At 46.0% G+C, this 19,310-nt stretch overlaps 1 protein-coding gene across 7 annotated transcripts in view; it reads left to right on the forward strand.

The window, feature by feature from the left end:
• The window catches only part of OSBP2 (oxysterol binding protein 2), a 215,827-nt gene that overhangs the window by 46,340 nt on the left and 150,177 nt on the right, over positions 1-19,310 (forward strand). For all 7 annotated transcript variants that reach the window (XM_063663156.1, XM_054470340.2, XM_063663154.1 and 4 more), the window contains one exon: positions 1,249-1,457. In XM_063663156.1, coding sequence (XP_063519226.1) covers positions 1,249-1,457 — 209 coding nt within the window. The remainder of the gene's footprint in view (positions 1-1,248; positions 1,458-19,310) is intronic.

A 19,310-nucleotide genomic window follows, 5' to 3' on the forward strand; every position in this document is an offset into this window, starting at 1 on the left:
CACTGCAACCTCTGCCTCCCTGGTCCTGGTTTAAGCAATTCTCCTGCCTCAGCCTCCCGAGTAGCTGGGATTACAGGCAAGAGCCACCATGCCCAGCTAATTTTTGTATTTTTAGTAGAGACGGGATTTCACCATGTCGGCCAGCTGGTCTTGAACTCCTGACCTCGGGTGATCTGCCCATCTCGGCCTCCCAAAGTGCTGGGATTAAAGATGTGAGCCACTGTGCCTGGCCAAGGGGAGCAGAGTTTTTAAGGATAACTTGGTGGGTGGTGGGGGAACCAGTAAGCCAGGAGTGCTAATTGGTCAGGGATGAAATTATAGGGAATCGAAGCTGTCTTCTTGTACTGAGTCAGTTCCTAGGTGGGGGCCACAAGATCAGATGAGCCAGTTTATCGATGTGGGTGGTGCCAGCTGATCCATCAAGTGCAGGGTTTGCAAAATATCTCAAGCACTGCTCTTAGGAGCAGTTTAGGGAGGGTCAGAATCTTATAGCCTGCAAATGCATGACTCCTAAACCATAATTTCTAATGTGTGGCTAATATTACTCTAGTCCCCAGGCAAGAAGGAGGTCTGCTTCGGGAAAGGGCTGCTCCCATCTTTGTTTAAACTATAAACTACAAATTAAGTTTCTTTCAAAGTTAATTCAGCCTATGCCCAGGAATGAACAAAGACAGCTTGGAGGTTAGAAGCAAGATGGAGTCAGTTAAGTTTGATCTCTTTCACTCTCAGTCATAATTTTGCAAAGGCAGTTTCATTTTTAGTAGAGACAGGGTTTCACCATGTTAGCTCATGACCTCAAGTGATCCACCCTCCTCGGTCTCCCAAAGTGCTGGGATTGCAGGTGTGAGCCACCGCGCATGGCCCCAACTCCGTGGTTCTAAGACTTAAAGGAAAGAGTTTAGCATAGAGTCCGAAGGCTGATCTGTCTTGAGAGACCCTGGGCAGTCATTCTGCTATCTCCTGGTGTCTGCAAGGCTTTAGACCACACCAGACACTCCTTGCACACGTGGCACCAATGCAGGCTCCCGTCCCTCTGCCATTCCCCACAGAGAGCAGTCGTGGCCTTAGAGTCCCCCTCAACCAAGCCACGACCCAGCAGTTCCAATAGGCATCATCTCGCAACTTTGACTCCAGGGCCTCTCCCAGCTCCGAGGGTCTGAGATTCCGAGGATTTGCCTGGAGGGTTTCTTTAGTCTGGAGCCATTGAGACTAGGAGCCTCACCCCATTCCTTCTCTTACATCCTACAGAAATCAGGGTGAAATGGCCCACACGTGCCGTGGAACCATCAACCTGTCCACCGCGCACATTGACACGGAGGACTCTTGTGGTATCTTGCTGACCAGTGGGGCCAGGAGCTACCACCTCAAGGCCAGCTCAGAGGTGGACCGGCAGCAGTGGATCACCGCCCTGGAGCTGGCCAAGGCCAAGGCTGTCCGCGTGATGAACACTCATTCAGGTAGTGAGCACTTGGGACAGCGGGTGTGTATATGGTGGTGTCATGAGTCTGGAGGAAGTGGGAATTGCAAGCGGCTGGTGGGCAGTGGTGGTCAGGAGACCCAGGCCAGCCTGGATCAATCTGGAAGGTCAAAGTGCGTGCGTGTTCTGTGCATCGTCAGCAGTGAGAGGCTCAGCCATTCTGTCTGGCGAGCAGTTCTTGGCATGGAAATGTTTTTGGTGGGCAAGAGCTGTGTGTGCCTTTCTTTGGGCTAGTCAGGACTTCAGCAGACCCTTCAGATGCTGCAGTGGGTCAGGTCCAGAAGCAGCAGTCAGTCTGTGCCTCAAGCCAGCCTTTTCCCCAGGTTCCCCCATTGTGGAGAGTGAAACAATTTAGCCAGAGCTACTGTCTTTGCCTATTAGGGAGGCCAGCTCAGATGTCCTGAGCAAGACATTTTGTTTCTTACTTTAATAAATTTATTTTATTTTTTGAGACAGAGTCTCACTGTGTCGCCCAGGATGGAGTACAGTGGCATGATCTCGGCTCACTGCAACCTCTGCTTTCCGTGTTCAAGCAATTATCCTGCCTTAGCCTCCCAAGTAGCTGGGATTATAGGCACACACCACCATGCCCAGCTAATTTTTGTATTTTTAATACAGACAGGGTTTCATCATGTTGGCCAGGCTGGTCTCAAACTCCTGACCTCAGGTGATATGCCCGCTTTGGCCTCCCAAAGTGCTGGGATTACAGGCGTGAGCCACCACGCCCAGCCAATAAATTTATTTTTTAAATATGTAATGTTCGGCCGGGCGTGGTGGCACATGCCTGTAATCCCAGCACTTTGGGAGGCTGCGACAGGTGGATCACGAGGTCAGGAGTTTGAGACCAGCCTAGCAACATGGTGAAACCCTGTCTCTACTAAAGATACAAAAAATTAGCTGGGCGTGGTGGTGCGTGCCTGTAATCTCAGCTACTCAGGAGGCTGGGGCAGGAGAATCACTTGAACCCAGGAGGCGGAGGTTGCAGTGAGCCAAGATTGCACGAGGGCGAGACTCTATCTCAAAACAAAAGTAATATTTTAACATGACTCATAAACCAGCAGCTTCTAAAGCCTACACAGTGAGGTCTTGTCTTTGACTCCTGGTTCCCAGTCACGCACCCCATTCTCCTACCCAGAGGCAACCAGAGATACTTGTATCTTTACATGTATATTCAAATAGGTACTTATTTCAAAATAACTGCATTCACCGCCTTCTTTATTTTCCATTTAGCAATATGTCTTGGAAATTTTCCCTGTCAATATGTAAAAAGCCTCCTTCTTGTTCTTACGACAATGTAGTATTTCATTGTATGAGTGGACCATAGTTTATTTAACCTATAGCTTGTTGATGAGCATTTGGATTGTTTTCCTGATTTTGTTGTGACGTACTGTGCTGCCATGAGTAACCTTGCAAGTACTTCATTTCATGCACATGTGAATATAAATGAAATTTATGTTCCAGGAAGCCGGCTTGCTGGGTCAATGGGCGCGTACATTTGTAATTCTTCACGGTATTGTCAAACTGCCTTCCACAGGGGTTGTGCCATGGAATGTTAACAGGAGTGTGTGAGGACACACACCTCCCACAGCCCTGCCTGCCCAGAGCTACAGTAAATGTTTCTGATGGTTGAAAACTGTGTCTACACATGCAACTGTGATCCTTCTGAAGTCATTAGCGGAATGGTGTATTCCACAGACCTATGTGTTTTTCTGGGGAAGCAGGGCTCCAGGTGAGAAGGGGGCACAGCCCCTGCTCTCCCGGACTATCTTGGAGACTGGGTGGGGAGATGGTGAGTCCTGTGGAAGGAGTTCCGGCATTCAGCAGGATGGGAGCTAGTGATGTTGGTCCTTATGCTCCATCCCTGTCTCCCATGTTGGGTTCTGTCTCCCAGCTCTAGGGTCTCGGTGAGTATTAAAGGGCACTGAAACCAGTCTGGCTTTCTCTTTTGTCTACTCATTTGGAGCATGGCTCACCTGCTTGGTGACTGTTCTCCCTGAGGTCAGCACTCATGTAGCTCTCGTGTGTCAGCAATGATGCTGAGCTTGACGGGGGTCCCCTGGGTACCACTCCATCACCCAGTGAAGGAGGCAGGTGGGACCATCTCAGACATGGGCTGTGTTGGGACCCCCAGAAGGACCCGTGGTCTCCGTTTGTATGCCTGTGGGAAGCCACTGTGGCAACATCTGTGGCTGGTGGCACAGCTGGGCTCAGGTCACTGACACTGGCCAAGTGAGGATGCTAACTAGAGATCTAGCTTCCTCTCCCTGGTTTCGCTTTTCTAAGTATAAATAAGTAAATAAATGATAAATTGCTTTATTTTTTCGGAACTTCTTGAAAATAATGCAGCAGGTGGCAGTCATGGGATTAGTCATCCGGGAGCAGTTTTCCTATGACAGCCAGTGCGAGGGGTTTCTTTTGCAGTTGGCGGGGTGGGGGCGGTGAGGGCGGGGAGCAGGGAAGTGCTTGTTAACTCAGCTGGGCAGTGCTAGAGACTGCTAGCCCAGACTTCATCTAGGGGAGAAGGGGACCCCTGAGGGAGTAACCTTAGGCTCAGCTTCCTTCACTGTATGAGATGCAGCACAAGTGCCCAGAGGGCAGCCTTCTGGGCAAGGGCACAGGACAGAGACAAATGTCCAGGTATCACTCAAGGTAGGATTCTTCTCCTGTTGGCTTTTTGAAGCATGAATGAACCATGTATGTGAAGGAAAAGCCTTCAGACGGCTACTCTGTGTTTATGGAAAGATTGGAACCACCTGATTATGTCTTGGAAAATAGCCCTTTTGATGGCCTTCTGTTAAAGGCAAGGTCCTCATCTCTGAGCTCTCAGGCTGATGTCAGAGAGTTGTGGTTTGTAACTTTTTGCTTATCTTGGAGTCAGCTTGGGGCAGCCTTGAATGAGAGAAGATGGCCTAATGTCACTCTCCTTGGGCCTGGCTGATGGTGGCCAGCTGGGTCAAGGACACAGATAGCACTTGAGGCAGGCCACTGTGGGTTATCCCGGGGCCTGTTTTCTTCTCCTGAACTGAGAACCCTGTCTCATCCTGCTGGAAGCCTACTTCCTACTTCTACTTATCTCTTGAAATCACCTGCTACTCCCCAGCTCTTTTGCCATGCCCTAATCCAAGTACAATCCCCTCCTACCTGGATGTCTATCAGGAGTTCGAGACCACCCTGGCCAACATGGTGAAACCCCATCTCTGCTAAAAATACAAAAATTAGCCGGGTGTGGTGGTGCATGCCTGTAGTCCCAGCTACTCGGGAGGCTGAGGCAGGAGAATCACTTGAACCCGGGAGGCAGAGGTTGCCGTGAGCCGAGATCACGCCACTGCACTCCAGCCTGGGCAACAGAGTGAGACTCTGTCTCAAAACAAACAAACAAACAAACAAAAAAATCAACTCTTAGGTGGTATAAACCAACTAGACTCAGCAGACATATACAAAACACTCCACTCAACAACAGCAGATTATAATTTCTTTTCAAGTACACATGGAACATTTTTCAAGATAGACCATACGTTAGGCCACAAAACAAGTCTCAATAAATTTAAAAAAGATTGAGATTATATGAAGTATCTTTTCTGACCACAGTGGAATGAAGGTAGGAATCAATAACAGAGGTAACACTAGAAAATGCAGAAATACACGGAAGTTAAACAACATACTCTTAAACGAGTGGATCAAAGATGAAATCACAAGGGAAATTCGAAAATACATTGAGATAAATGAAAACAAGAACACAATATACCAAAATTTTGGAATGCGCAAAAGCAGTGCCCAGAGAGAAATGTATAGCTCTATCTATTCCTCATTTATGTGCCAGAAAAAATACAAAAAAAAAAATTATGGCTCTAGAAGTATATGTTAAAAAAGAAGGAAAATGAATCTCAAATGAAAAACCAAACTTTATACCCAAAGGAAGTAGGTAAATAACAAACTAAACTCAAAGCTAGCAGAGGGAAGGAAACAATAAAGATTAAAGTTGGGCTGGGCGTGGTGGCTCACGCCTGTAATCCCAGCACTTTGGGAGGCCAAGGTGGGTGGATCACCTGAGGTCAGGAGTTTGAGACCAGCCTGGCCAACATGCTTAAACCCCATTTCTACTAAAAAAATTTAAAAATTAAATTAGCCAGACGTGGTAGCAGGCGCCTGTAATCCCAGCTACTCGGGAGGCTGAGGCAGGAGAATCACTTGAACTGGGGAGGCAGAGGTTGCAGCGAGCTGAGATCATGCCACTGTGCTCCAGCCTGGGCAACAGAAGGAGACTCTGTCTCAAAAAACAAAACAAAACAAAACAAAATTAGAGTTAGAGTAAATGAAATAGAGAATAGAAAAACCAATAGAGAGAATGAATGAAAGCAAAAGTTAGTTCTTTGAAAAGACTGACGTAATTGGTAAGCCTTTAGCTAGACTAAGAAAAAAAGAGAAGACTCGAATTACTGAAATGAGAAATGAAAGTGGGAACATTACTAATGACCTTACAGAAATGAAAAGGGTTATAAGAACAGGATGAAAAGGGTTGTAATGAACAGTTTATGCCAACAAATTAGATGACCTGGATGCAAATGGACAAACTCTTAGAAACACTCAAATTACAAAAACTGAGTAAAGAAGAAATAAAATATCTTAACAGACCTACAATGAAGAGGTCTTTGAATCTGTATTCAAAGATCTTGAAACTAAGGAAAGTCCAAGACCAGATGGCTTAATTGGGTGAATTCTACCAAACATTTAAAGAACTTGCAAGGCTGGGCCTGATGGGTCACGTCTGTAATTCCAGCACTTTGGGAGGCCTAGGAGGGAGGATCAACTGAGCCCAGGAGTTTAACACTAACCTGGGCAACATAGTGAGACCCTTTCTTTACAAAAATTTGAAAAATGAAAACTAGCCAGGCATGATAGCACATGCCTGTAGTCCCAGATACTTGGGAGCCTGAGGTGGGAGGATTGCTTGACCCCCAGAGGTTGAGGCTGCAGTGAGCCATGATTTCACCACCGTACTTCAGCCTGAGCAGTGGAGTGAGACCCTGTCTCAAAAAAAAAAAAAAAATTATACCAATTCTTCTTAAATTTTTTCCAAAAAATTGAAGAGGATGAAACACTTTTTTTTTTTTTTTTTTTTTTTTTGAGATGGAGTTTCGCTCTTGTTACCTAAACTGGAGTGCAGTGGTACAATCTCGGCTCATTGCAACCTTCGTCTCCCAGGTTCAAGTGATTCTCCTGCCTCAGCCTCCTGAGTAGCTGGGATTACAGGCAACTACCACCACACCCGGCTAATTTTTTGTATTTTTAGTAGAAACGGAGTTTCACCATGTTAGCCAGGCTGGTCTTGAACTCCTGACCTCAGATGATCCGCCTGCCTTGGCCTCCCAAAGTGCTGGGATTACAGGCACGAGCCACCGCGCCCGGCCTGAGGATGAAACACTTAATAACTTATTTTATGAGGCCAGCCCTGATACCTAAGCCACACAAAGACATCACAAGAAAAGAAAAGTATAAACCATTATCCTTTATGAATATAGCTGCAAAATCCCTCAACAAAATACTGGCAAACAAAATCCATTAGCATATTTAAAGGATTATACACCATGACCAAGTGGTACTTACCCCAGGAGTGGAAGGGTAGTTCAACAACAACCAAAAAACCATCAATGTAGTACACCAATTTGATTGAAGGTGAAAAAAGCCACATGTGGCCCTCTCAACTGTTACAGAAAAAAGATCTGACAAATATTCAACACGCTTTCATGATGAACACACTCAGCAAGCTAGGAATAGAAGGCAACTTCAGCAACACGATAAAGGGCATTTATGAAAAACCCACAGCTAACATCATACTTAATGACAAAAGAATGAAAATTTCCTCCCTAAGATCAGGAACAAGTCAAGGATGCCCAGTTCCCCAAAGCTATTTAACATTGTACTGGAAGTTGTAGACAGAACAATTAGACAAGAAAAATAAACAAAAGGGAAATTTGGAATGGAAAAAGTAAAACTTTCTCTATTGGCACACATATGATCCTATGTACAGAAAAACTCAAAGAACCTACAAAAAAACTATTAGAGTTAATTAATGAATTCAGCAAAGGTGCAGGGTTTTCTATATACTTGTATTCTACATAGTTGTAAATAATAACCCAAAAAGGAAATGAAGAAAACAGTTTCATTTAAATAGCATCAAGGGTCGGGTGCAGTGGTCATGCCTGTAATCCTAGCACTTTGGGAGGCTGAGGTGGGCAGATTGCCTGAGCTCAGGAGTTCTAGGCCTGCCTGGGCAACACGGTGAAACCCCCTCTCTACTAAAATACAAAAAATTAGCCAGGCATGGCAGCATGCGCCTGTAATTCCAGCTACTCTAGAGGCTGAGGCAGGAGAATTGCTTGAACCTGGGAGGCAGAGGTTGCAGTGAGCTGAGATCACACCACTGCACTCCAGCCTGGGTGACAGAGCAAGACTCTGTCTCCAAAAATAAAAAAATAATAAAAGAAAAATAAATAAATAAATAGCATCAAAATTTAAAATACCTAGGAATCAATTTAACTAAGGAAGTGAAAAGGAAACTGAAACTAAAACATATTGGTGAAAAAAAAAAAAAGAAGAGCTTTATAAATGGAAAGACATTCCATGTTCATGGATTGAAAGACATAATATTATTAACATGGTGAACTGCCCAGGCAATCTGTAGAATCAATGTGATCCCTATCAAAATCCAATGACCCTTTTTGCAGAGATGGAAACGTTTATTCTAAAATTCATATGGAATTAATTTCAGAGAACTCCCAAATTGTCAAAGCAGTCTTGAAAAAGAACAGAGTTGGAAGACTCTTTCCACTTTTGAAACTTGCTAAGAGCTATAGTAGTCAAGACAGTGTGGTACTTGCATAAGGACAGACGTACAGATCAATGGAATAGAATTGAGAGTCCAGAAATAAACCCATACATCTCTAACCAATGGATTTTCAGCAAGAGTACCAAGATCATTTAATAGGGAAAGGATAGTCTCTTCAGCAAATGGTACAGAAATGATTGGATATCCACATACAAAATAATGAGGTTGGACCCCCCAACGCCCACCACCATATACAAAAATTAACTCAAAATCTGTTAGGCATGGTGGCTCACACCTGTAATCCCAGCACTTTGGAAGGCTAAGGCAGGTGGATAACCTGAGGTCAGAAGTTTGAGACCAGCCTGGCCTACATGGTGAAACCCCATCTCTACTAAATACACAAAAATTAGTCGGGCGTGGTGGTGCACACCTATAGTCCCAGCTACTCAGGAGGCAGAGGCAGGAGAATTGCTTGAACCTGGGAGGCGGAGGTTGCAGTGAGCCAAGATTATGCCACTGCACTCCAGCCTGGATGACAGAGCGAGACACCATCTAAAAAAATAAAAATAAAAATAAATTAAAAAAAAGAACTCAAAATGAATCAAGGACCTAAATATAAGAGTTAAACCAACAAAACTCTTAGGAAGAGAAAACAGGAGTAAATTTTCAAGACCTTGGATTTGACAATAAGTTTTTATTTTTATTTATTTGTTTATTTATTTAAGACAGGGTCTCACTCTGTCAACCAGGCTGGAGTGCAGTGGTGAGATATCAGCTCACTGCAACCTTCACCTCTCAGGCTCAAGTGATTCTCCTGCCTCAGCCTCCCGAGTGTCTGGGACCACAGGAACGAGCCACCAGGCCAGCTAATTTTTGTATTTTTAATAGAGACAGGGTTTTGCCACATTGGCCAGGCTGGTCTCAAATTCCTGAGCTCAAGTGATCCGCCCGCCTCGACCTCCCAAAGTGCTGGGACTACAGACGTGCGCCACCGCACTCGGCCAGCAATAAGTTTTTAGATATGACACTAAAAGCAAAAGCAACTAAGAAAAAAGATAGATAAATTGGACTTCATCAAAATTTAAAAATTTTGTGCATCAAAGGACATTATCAAGAAAAGGAAAATATAGCTCACAGAATGGGAGAAAGTATATGCAAATCATATATTTGATAAAGATTTAGCATCCAGAATATATAAAGAACTCTTACAACTCAACAACTAAAAGAAAAATTACCTATTTAAAAAAATGAGCAGGCTAGGCGCGGTGGCTCACACCTGTAATCCCAGCACTTTGGGAGGATGAGGTGGGTGGATCACTTGAAGTCAGGAGTTCAAGACCAGCCTGACCAACATGGTGAAACCCCGTCTCTACCAAAAATGCAAAAATTAGCTGGGTGTGGTGGTAGGTGCCTGTAATCCCAGCTACTTGGAAGGCTGAGGCAGGAGAATCGCTTGAACCTGGGAGGCAGAGGTTGCAGTGAGCCAAAATCACACCACTGCACTCCAGCCTAGGCAACAGAGCAAGACTCGGTCTCAAAATAACAATAAAATAAAATAGTGGACAAATGGCTGGGTGTGGTGGCTCATGCCTATAATCCTAGCACTTTGGGAGGCTGAACTCAGCGGATCACTTGAGCTCAGGAGTTTGAGACCAGCCTGGGCAACATGGCAAAACCTCATCTCTACATAAAAACCAACCAACCAAACAACAACCAAAAAATAGCCAGTATGGTAGCACACACCTGTAGTCCCAGCTACTCAGGAAGCTGAGGTGGGAGGATGGCTTGAGCCCAGGAGGCAGAGGTTGCACCCAGAGGCTGAGATTGTGCCACTGCACTCCAGCCTGGGTGACAGAGCTAGACCCTGTCTCCAAAAAAAAAAAAAAAAAAAAGGCAAAGTACTTGAATAGACATGTCTCCCAAGAAGCTAACAAATCCATGAAAAGAGAATCAACATTATTAGTCATTGAGGAAATGCAAATCCAGAACAACACTTCACACCCATTAGGATGGCAAATAACAACATCAAAAAAGAAAAATCACAAATGTTGGCAAGAAAGTGGAGATATTGGAACCCATATACATTGCTGGTGGAAATGTAAAATGATGCAGCCACTATGGAAAATAGTTCGGCATTTTCTCAATAAGTTAAATAGAATTGCCCCTGTGGCCCAGCAATTCCGCTTCTGGGTCTATACCCAAAATAATTGAAATCAGGTGCTCAAACAAGAACTTATACATGAACAATAATAGCAGCACTATTCACAATAGCCAAAAGGTGCAAAGAACCCACATGTCCATTAATGGGTGAATGCATAAATAAAATGTGGTATATCCATACAATAGAATGTTATTCAGTCATGAAAAGGAATGAAGCACTGACACATGCTACAACATGGATGAACCTTGACAACATTATGGTAAGTGAAAAAAGCCAGACACAGAACACCACATATTGTGTGATTCCATTTATACAAAATATCCAGAACAGGTAAATCCATAGTGATAGAAAGCAGACTAGTGGTTTGTAGGAACTAGGGGGAGATGGGAAGTGACAGCTAAATGGGTACGGGGTTTCTTTTTTGGGGTGATGAAAATATTATGTAACTAGACAGAGGTGGTGGTTGCACATTATGAATGTACTAAATATCACTTTAAAATGGGCCAGACATGGTGGCACACGCCTGTAATTCCAACACTTTGGGAGGCAGAGGCAAGAGGATTGCTTGAGCCCAGAAGTTTGAGGTAGCACTGAACCACATTCGTGCCACTGTACTCCAGCCTGGGTAACAGAGCGATGCCTTGTCCCCAAAAATAATAATAATAAAAATAAAATGATTCAAATGGTAAACGTTATGTATGTCTACATCCACACACACATATAAAATTATCTTAAGTGGCTTGCTAGTGGTCGTTGGGTAAAATCCAAGCTCTTCCTCACATTGGCGGTGCGGTAAGGCCCCGTGTGATCAGGCCCCTGCTGGCAGCCTCCTTTCCTCCTCTTCCCTCCCCCACCCACTGGGCTCAGCTCTGCTTCAGGGCCTTTGTACTTCCTGGTCTCTCTGCCTAGAACACATCTGACTGGTGTCCCATCTTCGGAGCTCAGCCTAATGTCACCTCGAAGTACTTTAAGCTGTTCCTCTCTCTTGAGACATCTCCATTATAGCACCCTGGATATTTTCTTCACTGCCATCTGCAGTTATTTTTATTTTTATTTATTTATATTTTGAGATGGAGTCTTGCTCTGTCACCCAGGCTGGAGTGCAGTGGTATGATCTTGGCTCACTGCAACCTCCATCTCCTGGGTTCAAGTGATTCTCCTGCCTCAGTCTGTAGCTGGGATTACAGGCACCCGCCACCAGGCCCAGCTAATTTTTGTATTTTTAGTAGAAGCAGGGTTTTACCATGTTGGCCAGGCTGGTCTCGAACTCCTGACCTCAAATGATCCACTCACCCCTGCCTCCCAAAGTTCTGGGATTATAGCCATGAGCCACCACACCCAGCCTATTTTTATTTATTTATTTATTTTAAGATGGAGTCCACTCTGTCACCCAGGCTGGAGTGCAGTGGCGCGATCTTGGCTCACTGCATGCAGCCTCCGCCTCCTGAGGCTGGTCTTGAACTCCTGACCTCAGGTGATCCGCCCGCCTCAGCCTCCCAAAGTGCTGGGATTACAGGTGTGAGCCACTGCGCCCAGCCTAAACTAAAAAACTTCTAAGACCCCCGAACCATTTAAATTGTTTATTGTTCATCCCCTCAATAGAACCTAAGTTCCTTGAGGGCAGAGAGAGCCTGTATGTCTTGTTTTCATGGTGACCTCAGGGCCAGACACTAAGTTTGTTACTGGGATTGGTGCCCAGCAAGGATCTGTTGTGGGGCCAGTGTGCCGTGACACCCTTGGCAGCACCAGCAGTGTCCTTGCAGAAGACTGTGGTGTTGCAGTTCCTTTCTACCTGTTGTCACCAGAAAAGGCGTCTGGTCCCAGATCCCAAGAGGGGCTTCTTGAATCTGTCGCAGGAAAGAAATCAAGGCGAGTCACAGAGTGCAGTTAAGATCACTTATTAGAGACTACTCAATTACAGAGTAGGGCATCCTCAGAAAGCAAAAGGAGCAATGGGCTACCAGGTTGTTAAGAATTGTGTATTTAGGCCAGACATGGTGGCTCATGCCTGTAATCCCAGCACTTTGGGAGGCCAAGGCAGGTGGATCACCTTAGGTCAGGAGTTCGAGATCAGCCTGGCCAACACGGTGAAACCCCATCTGTAATAAAAATACAAAAATTAGCTGGGCATAGTGGTGTGCGCCTGTAATCCCAGCTAGTTGGGAGGCTGAGGCAGGAGAATCGCTTGAACCCGGGAGGCAGAAGTTGCAGTGAGCCGAGATTGTGCCACTGCACTCCACCCTGGGTTAGACAGAGCGAGACTCTGTCTACAAACAAACAAACACACAAACAAACAAAAAAGAATCGTGTATTTATTACAAAGGCTGGTGATTAGTGGCAGGCTATTAGTATTGTTACTTTCCTATTGTTGCTAATTCTTGATTTTAGCAAGAATTTATGAGTGTACTATTATTTTTAAATCAAAACCTATTCTTAAACTAAGAATGCTTTTGTGTTCTTAAAGTACTGGGACATTTCCGTAAGTTCTGAGTCTTTAGTTGGTTAATATCATTAGCTCATTCTCTTAACATAAACATGTGACCAGGAGTGCCCAACCTCCTGGGAATGTAACCCAGCAGGTTTGGCTTTATCTTGGCTTTATTCAAGATGGAGTCACTCTGGTTAGGATGCCTCTGACACTGTCACCACTGGAACAAATGAACTTGTGACATTTGGCCGGAGAAAGGAAGACCAGGCAGAACCTGCTTGAATTGAAAGTTTGAAGAGTCAGGGTGTGCAAATGAAGCCACAGACTCGTTTCTAATTTTGTTTGTTTTTTATTTTTGAGATGGAGTCTTGCCCTGTCACCCAGACTGGAGTGCAGTGGCGCAATCTTGGCTTACTGCAACCTCTGCCTCCCGGGTTCAAGCAATTCTCCTGCCTCAACCCTCCAAGTATCTGAGATTACAGGCATGCGCTACAATGCCTGGCTGATTTTTTTATTTTTAGTAGAGACGAGGTTTTGCCATGTTGGCCAGGCTGGTCTTGAACTCCTGGCCTCAAGTGATCTGCCCACCTCAGCCTCCCAAAGTGGGAGGAGTATAGACGTGAGCCACCGCGCCTGGCCACAGACTCGTTTCTAGTGGAACAAGCAGAACCAGGAGTGGAAGTAGTGAGACTGATTTCTGCTTGTTCAAGAACAGAGCACACTAGGAGAGGGAGGGAGAGGTGAGGAACATAGTGAAAGGCCAGAGCCAGAGGGCTGGGCCTGAGGCAGGGCCTCAGGGTCCTCCCAGTGTTTGAGTGCTGTCATTCTGGGCTAAGTTTGCATTTCTTTAACTGTTCCCTTTCCAAATTTGGTAGAATATTCTGTGGCAGTGTGGACAGAACAGTGGGCCCAGGGGCAGATCTGACACTGGATAAGTCGCTGTGTCTCATGGTGCCTCAGCCTCCTCGTCTGTGGAATGAACAGTTGACCAAACTTCTCCCTAAGCCCAGCTCTGGGGCCTTGGTCAAATCAGTGAATGTTTCTGAGCTCCAGTTCCCTGTCTTTGGCATTCCTGCTTAGTTGCTGGGAGGATTACACGATGGTAAATGCGAAGTGTGTTGCACTGTGGATGCAACCAATTCCATTCATACTGGCATTGCTGGTGGGTCATGTGCCCCATGTAAAGAAAAAATTAAAATTCGAAGGCCCCCCAACCATCCAACTGGGACTTCCTCCTAGGCCAGGGCACTCTAAAATTTAACCTGAAAGACTGGTTCAGGCAATGATGGGAAGTGGGAGTTGGACATGCCTGGTAATACCTCTCTGATGTTAACGTCAACACAGACCTTAAGTCTGATAAGAAACATTGGCAATCTATTCTCTCCAGCCTGCTACCTGGAGGCTTCATCTGCGTGATAAAACTTTGGTCTCCACAACCTCTTATCCCAACCCAGGTATTCGTTTCTAGTGATAACTCTTTGTTTTTTGTTTTTGTTTTTGTTTTCATTTTTGAGATGGAGTCTCTATCTCTTGCCCAGGCTAGAGTGCAATGGCACGATCTCAGCTTACTGCAACCTCTGCCTCCCAGGTTCAAGCAATTCTCCTGCCTCAGCTTTCTGAGTAGCTATTATAGGCATGTGCCACCATGCCTGGCTAATTTTTGTATTTTTAGTAGAGTCAGGTTTCACTATCTTGACCAGGCTGTTCTCGAACTCCTGACCTCAGGTGATCCACTCGTCTCAGTCTCCCAAAGTGCTGGGATTACAGGCATGAGCCACTGCACCCGGCCTCTATTGATAACTCTTAAAATCAATTTCCAATTAGAAAAAATTTAAATCTACCTGTAACCTGGAAACCTTACCCCCTTCAAGTTGTCCCACCTTTCTGGACCAAACCAATGTGTTTCTTAAATGTATTTGATTGAAGTTTCATGTCTCCCTAAAATGTATAAAATCAAGCTGCACCCCAACCACCTTAGCACATGTTCTCAGGATCCCCTGAGGGCTGTGCCAGGGGCCATGGTCACTCATATTTGGCTCAGAATAAATCTCTTCAAATATGTATGTGTTGTGTGTGTGTGTATATATATATATATTTTTTTTTTCTTTTTTTTTTGAGATGGAGTCTCACTCTGTCATCCAGGCTGGAGTGCAGTGGCGCGATCTCAGCTCACTGCAACCCCCATCTCCCAAGTTCAAGCAATTCTCCTGCCTTAGCCTCCCAAGTAGCTGGGATTATAGGTGCCCGCCACCACGCCTGGCTAGTTTTTGTATTTTTAGTAGACACGGGGTTTTGCCATGTTTCCCAGGCTGGTCCCCAACTCCTGACCTGAGGTGATCCTCCTGCCTCGGCCTCCCAAAGTACTGGGATCACAGGCGTGAGCCACCGCGCCCAGCCCTCTTCAAATATTTTACAGAGTTTGACTTTTTTCGTTGACACCCAGCACTCATAAATCATCCGCCCACAGCCGGTGGCAGGAGATGGGTCAGAATCACCCACAGGAGATTAGGCGCCCAGGGCATTTGAGAGGTGAAAGGAAAAAACTGCTTTTACTGTCTCCAAACAACTTATGTCCAACAACATGTGTTTCGCCAAAATGAGGTGCAGCAGCCCCCGAGGGATTCACCTCTGGAAAGACATTCACCTTCTGCTCGGGGCAAAGACATGCTGCTTGTAGCTGCAGGAGGGAAAGCCATGGTCATCCTGGGGGAGGTGTGCTCACACTTCCCAAAAGAGTACCTGCCTCAGTCACAGAGGAGTCTGCAAGCTGGGACGGTAGCCCTTCCCTGCCAGCCATTCCCCAGCTGTGGGCCTTCCCTGGGGCCCAGGACCAGGTGTTGGAGCGGAGTGCTGTTCAGCGGCACCCAGCCACCTCTGCTCACTGCAGTGGTGATTCTCTGCCTGTGCACCTAAAATTTGACCTTTTGGGGTTTTCCAGTTTTGTATTTGTGGCTCGAACTTGCCAGTTGCCTAAAATGAGCTGAAGGAAGGAATACTTATTTCCAGGCCACATATTTTTTCTTTTCTTTTCTTTTTTTTTTTTTTTTTTTGAGACAGAGTCTCACTCTGTCATCTAGGCTGGAGTACATTGGCATGATCTTGGCTCACTGCAACTTCCGCCTCCTGGGTTCAAGCGATTCTCCTGCCTCAGCCTCCTGAGTAGCCTCCGAGTAGTACAGGCACTGCCACCACACCTGGCAAATTTTTGTAATTTTAGTAGAGATAGAGTTTCCCTATGTTTGCCAGGCTGGTCTCGAGCTCCTAACCTCAAGTGATCCACCCACTTTGGCTTCCCAGAGTGCTGGGATTATGGGTGTGAGCCACTGCCTCCGACCTAGGCCACAATGTAATTTTTATAATATAAAAATAATCCCTGGCCAGGTGAGGTGCCTCATGCCTGTAATCCCAGCACTCTGGGAGGCCAAGGTGGGTGGATCACTTGAGGTCAGGAGTTTGAGACTAGCCTGGCAAACATGGGGAAACCCTATCTCTACTAAAAATACAAAAATTAGCTGGAGGCTGGGCACAGTGGCTCACGCCTGTAATCCCAACACTTTGGGAGGCTGAGGTGGGTGGATCACTTGAGGTCAGGAGTTCAAGACCAGCCTGGGCAACATGGTGAAACCCTGTCTCTACAAAAATAAAAAAAAATTAGCTGGTCATGGTAGCACACACCTGTAATCCCAGCTACTCAGGAGGCTGAAGCAGGAGAATCACTTGAACCCGGAGGCAGAGATTACAGTGAGCCGAGATTGCACCACTGCACTCCAGCCTGGGCAACAGAGCGAGACTCCATCTCAAAAAAAAAAAAAAATTAGCTTGGCATGGTGGTGCACAGCTGTAATCCCAGCTACTTGGGAGGCTGAGGCAAGGAGAATCACTTGAAACAGGAAGGTGGAGGTTGCAGTGAGCGGAGATTGTGCCACTGCACTGTAGCCTGGGTGACAGAGTGAGACTCCATCTCAAAAAATAAAAATAAAAATCCCTGGTAGACTTCTGCACCTTATATGCTCTTGTACATTAACCTTTCAGAGGGAATGAATGCCATTTAAATGGCATAGTCCTATAAACCAAAAAAGTATCTGAGATAATTTCAATCAATTTAGAAGTTTATTTTGCCAAAATTAAGGACTTACCCATGACACCGTCTCAGGAGGTCCTGACGACATGTACCCAAGCAGGCTACAGCTTGTTTTTATACATTTTAGGCAGACATAAGACATCAATCAATGCAAGATGTACATTCGTTCAGTCCAGAAAGGCGGGACAGGGGTGCAGAGGGGTGGGTGAGGTTTCCAGGTCATAGGTGGATTCAAAGATTTTCCAAATGGCAGTTGGTTTAAAGAGCGTATCTAAAGACCTGGAATCCATACAAGGGAGCGTCTGGGTTAAGATAAGGGGTCCTGGAGACCAGGGTTCTTTTTTTTTTTTTTTCTTTTGAGACAGAGTCTCCCTCTGTCGCCCAGGCTGGAGTCCAGTGGCACCATCTCGGCTCACTGCAAGCTCTGCCTCCTGGGTTCACGCCATTCTCCTGCCTCAGCCTCCCGAGTAGCTGGGACTACAGGCGCCCACCACCACAGCCGGCTAATTTTTTGTATTTTTAGTAGAGACGAGGTGTTAGCCAGGATGGTCTCGATCTCCTGACCTTGTGATCCGCCCGCCTCGGCCTCCCAAAGTGCTGGGATTACAGGCGTGAGCCACCGTGCCGGGCCCAGGGTTCTTATTATGCAGATGAAGCCTCCAAGTAGCAGGCTTCAGAGAGAATAGATTGTAAATGATTCTCACCAGACTTAAAAAGGTGCCACACTCTTAGTTCTCTCCTGGATCAAGGAAATGACCTGGAAAAGGAAAGAGATTCTCTAGAGAACATAGACTTTCCCAAGAGACAGATTTGCAGGGCCATTTCAAAATATGTCAAAGAAATGTATTTTCAGGTAAAATACTTTGATCTCTTTTAAGGCCTGCTGTTTGTCATGTGATACTATACTAGAGTCAGGCTGGAACTTGGTGTCATTACTACAAAAAGTCTTAAGATCTCTGCTTTAATGTTAATGCTAGGCAGCTGTGCCTGAATTCCAAAGGGAGGAGGGTACAGAGGCACGTCCAACCCCCACTTCCCATCATGACCCCAGCTACTTTTTTTAGGTTAACTTTGGAATGCCCTTGGCTGAAAGGAGGAGCCCATTTACGTGGTTGCGGGGCTTCAAATTTTTTTTCAGTTTACAGCCCTATATGAACTCAAACTTCAGGAGCAAGGTGTGGCAGCTCCCACATAGGTGAGAACCAAGACCCTCTGTGTTTGGAAGGGAGACTTGCATATGGATTAGCACAGTGTAAGGTAGGAGGCCCTCAGTGTCTTGGGGTGGCTGGAGGTGGGGTGTGGGGGTGAGATGTTACTGGTGGGAGGTAAGACCTGAGAAGCTTTGGAATATGGAGATGGAGGTGAGGAGGGCAGGGAAGAAGACTCCAGGTGATGGGAATGGTTGGAGCAAAAGGGTAGATGTGTTCAGGGACCATGGGTGTCCTCTGTGGCCTGAGCATCATAGTCAGACTGCAGCATCCCTCAGCCTGGGAGTCACCAGGGGAGGTTCAAGATAACTTGGTGGAGACAGCTCCGTGCTCCTTCCCTTGAAGCTGAGGGTATTGGCCTGGGCAAGATCTGGGACTAGGACCTCCATCTGGCCAGGAAGGTGGTGGATGGGGGGGCTGGACAGGCTCAGTGGCCAGAGTGTAGAAGTCACCTGTCCACCCCAGGAGGCCAAACCGTCTTTGGTCAGCAGCCACCACAGAGCGGGATGATGTGCTTTCCCAAGGATTTTGCATGTGATGGTTTGAACATGGGTTATTTGGCTCCCTCTGAAAAGAGTTACTATTGGACTTATCCCCAGGAGAAGGGCATATTTGCCTGCAACCCTTCAGGGGGAAACAAACTTTTTCCACATATTTGAAGTTATGAGAGGGATTTGAAAGCAGTGAAGCAAGCATGTCCTGTAGAATGCCCTGGAATTCAGTGGCCTTTTCTCCAGCCAGTTTGGTATTCCTTCCGTTTTGCCTGGTGGCAGCTCTCACATTCCACTTGTGTATTTGGGGCTGGATGACACATTGTTCCCTGTGTGGAATTTATTTGTTCTTAATTGTTATGCCCAAATATTGTGTCACATTGGTCAAACTCCAAGAAATCAGAGGCACACAGCACTTGCGAGAATTACTCTGAGTCTTTCTGCTGCTTGGGGAAAAAATAGATTTTCCTTTGAATCTTTTGGCTGGACTTCAGCCAAAAATTGGGCAGACTTTTCCAAGTGCGTGAGAAGACGCCGAAACTCCCTAGATGTGTTTTCCCTGCACACTCCCTCTGTTTATAGTTCCTGTTTATTGTTGACATTGGAAGGCTCCTGTTCTGTGAAAGAAAGCAATGCAA

This window comes from Pongo pygmaeus, chromosome 23 (genome assembly GCF_028885625.2).
Source record: "Pongo pygmaeus isolate AG05252 chromosome 23, NHGRI_mPonPyg2-v2.0_pri, whole genome shotgun sequence".
Classification (NCBI taxonomy): Eukaryota; Metazoa; Chordata; class Mammalia; order Primates; family Hominidae; genus Pongo; species Pongo pygmaeus.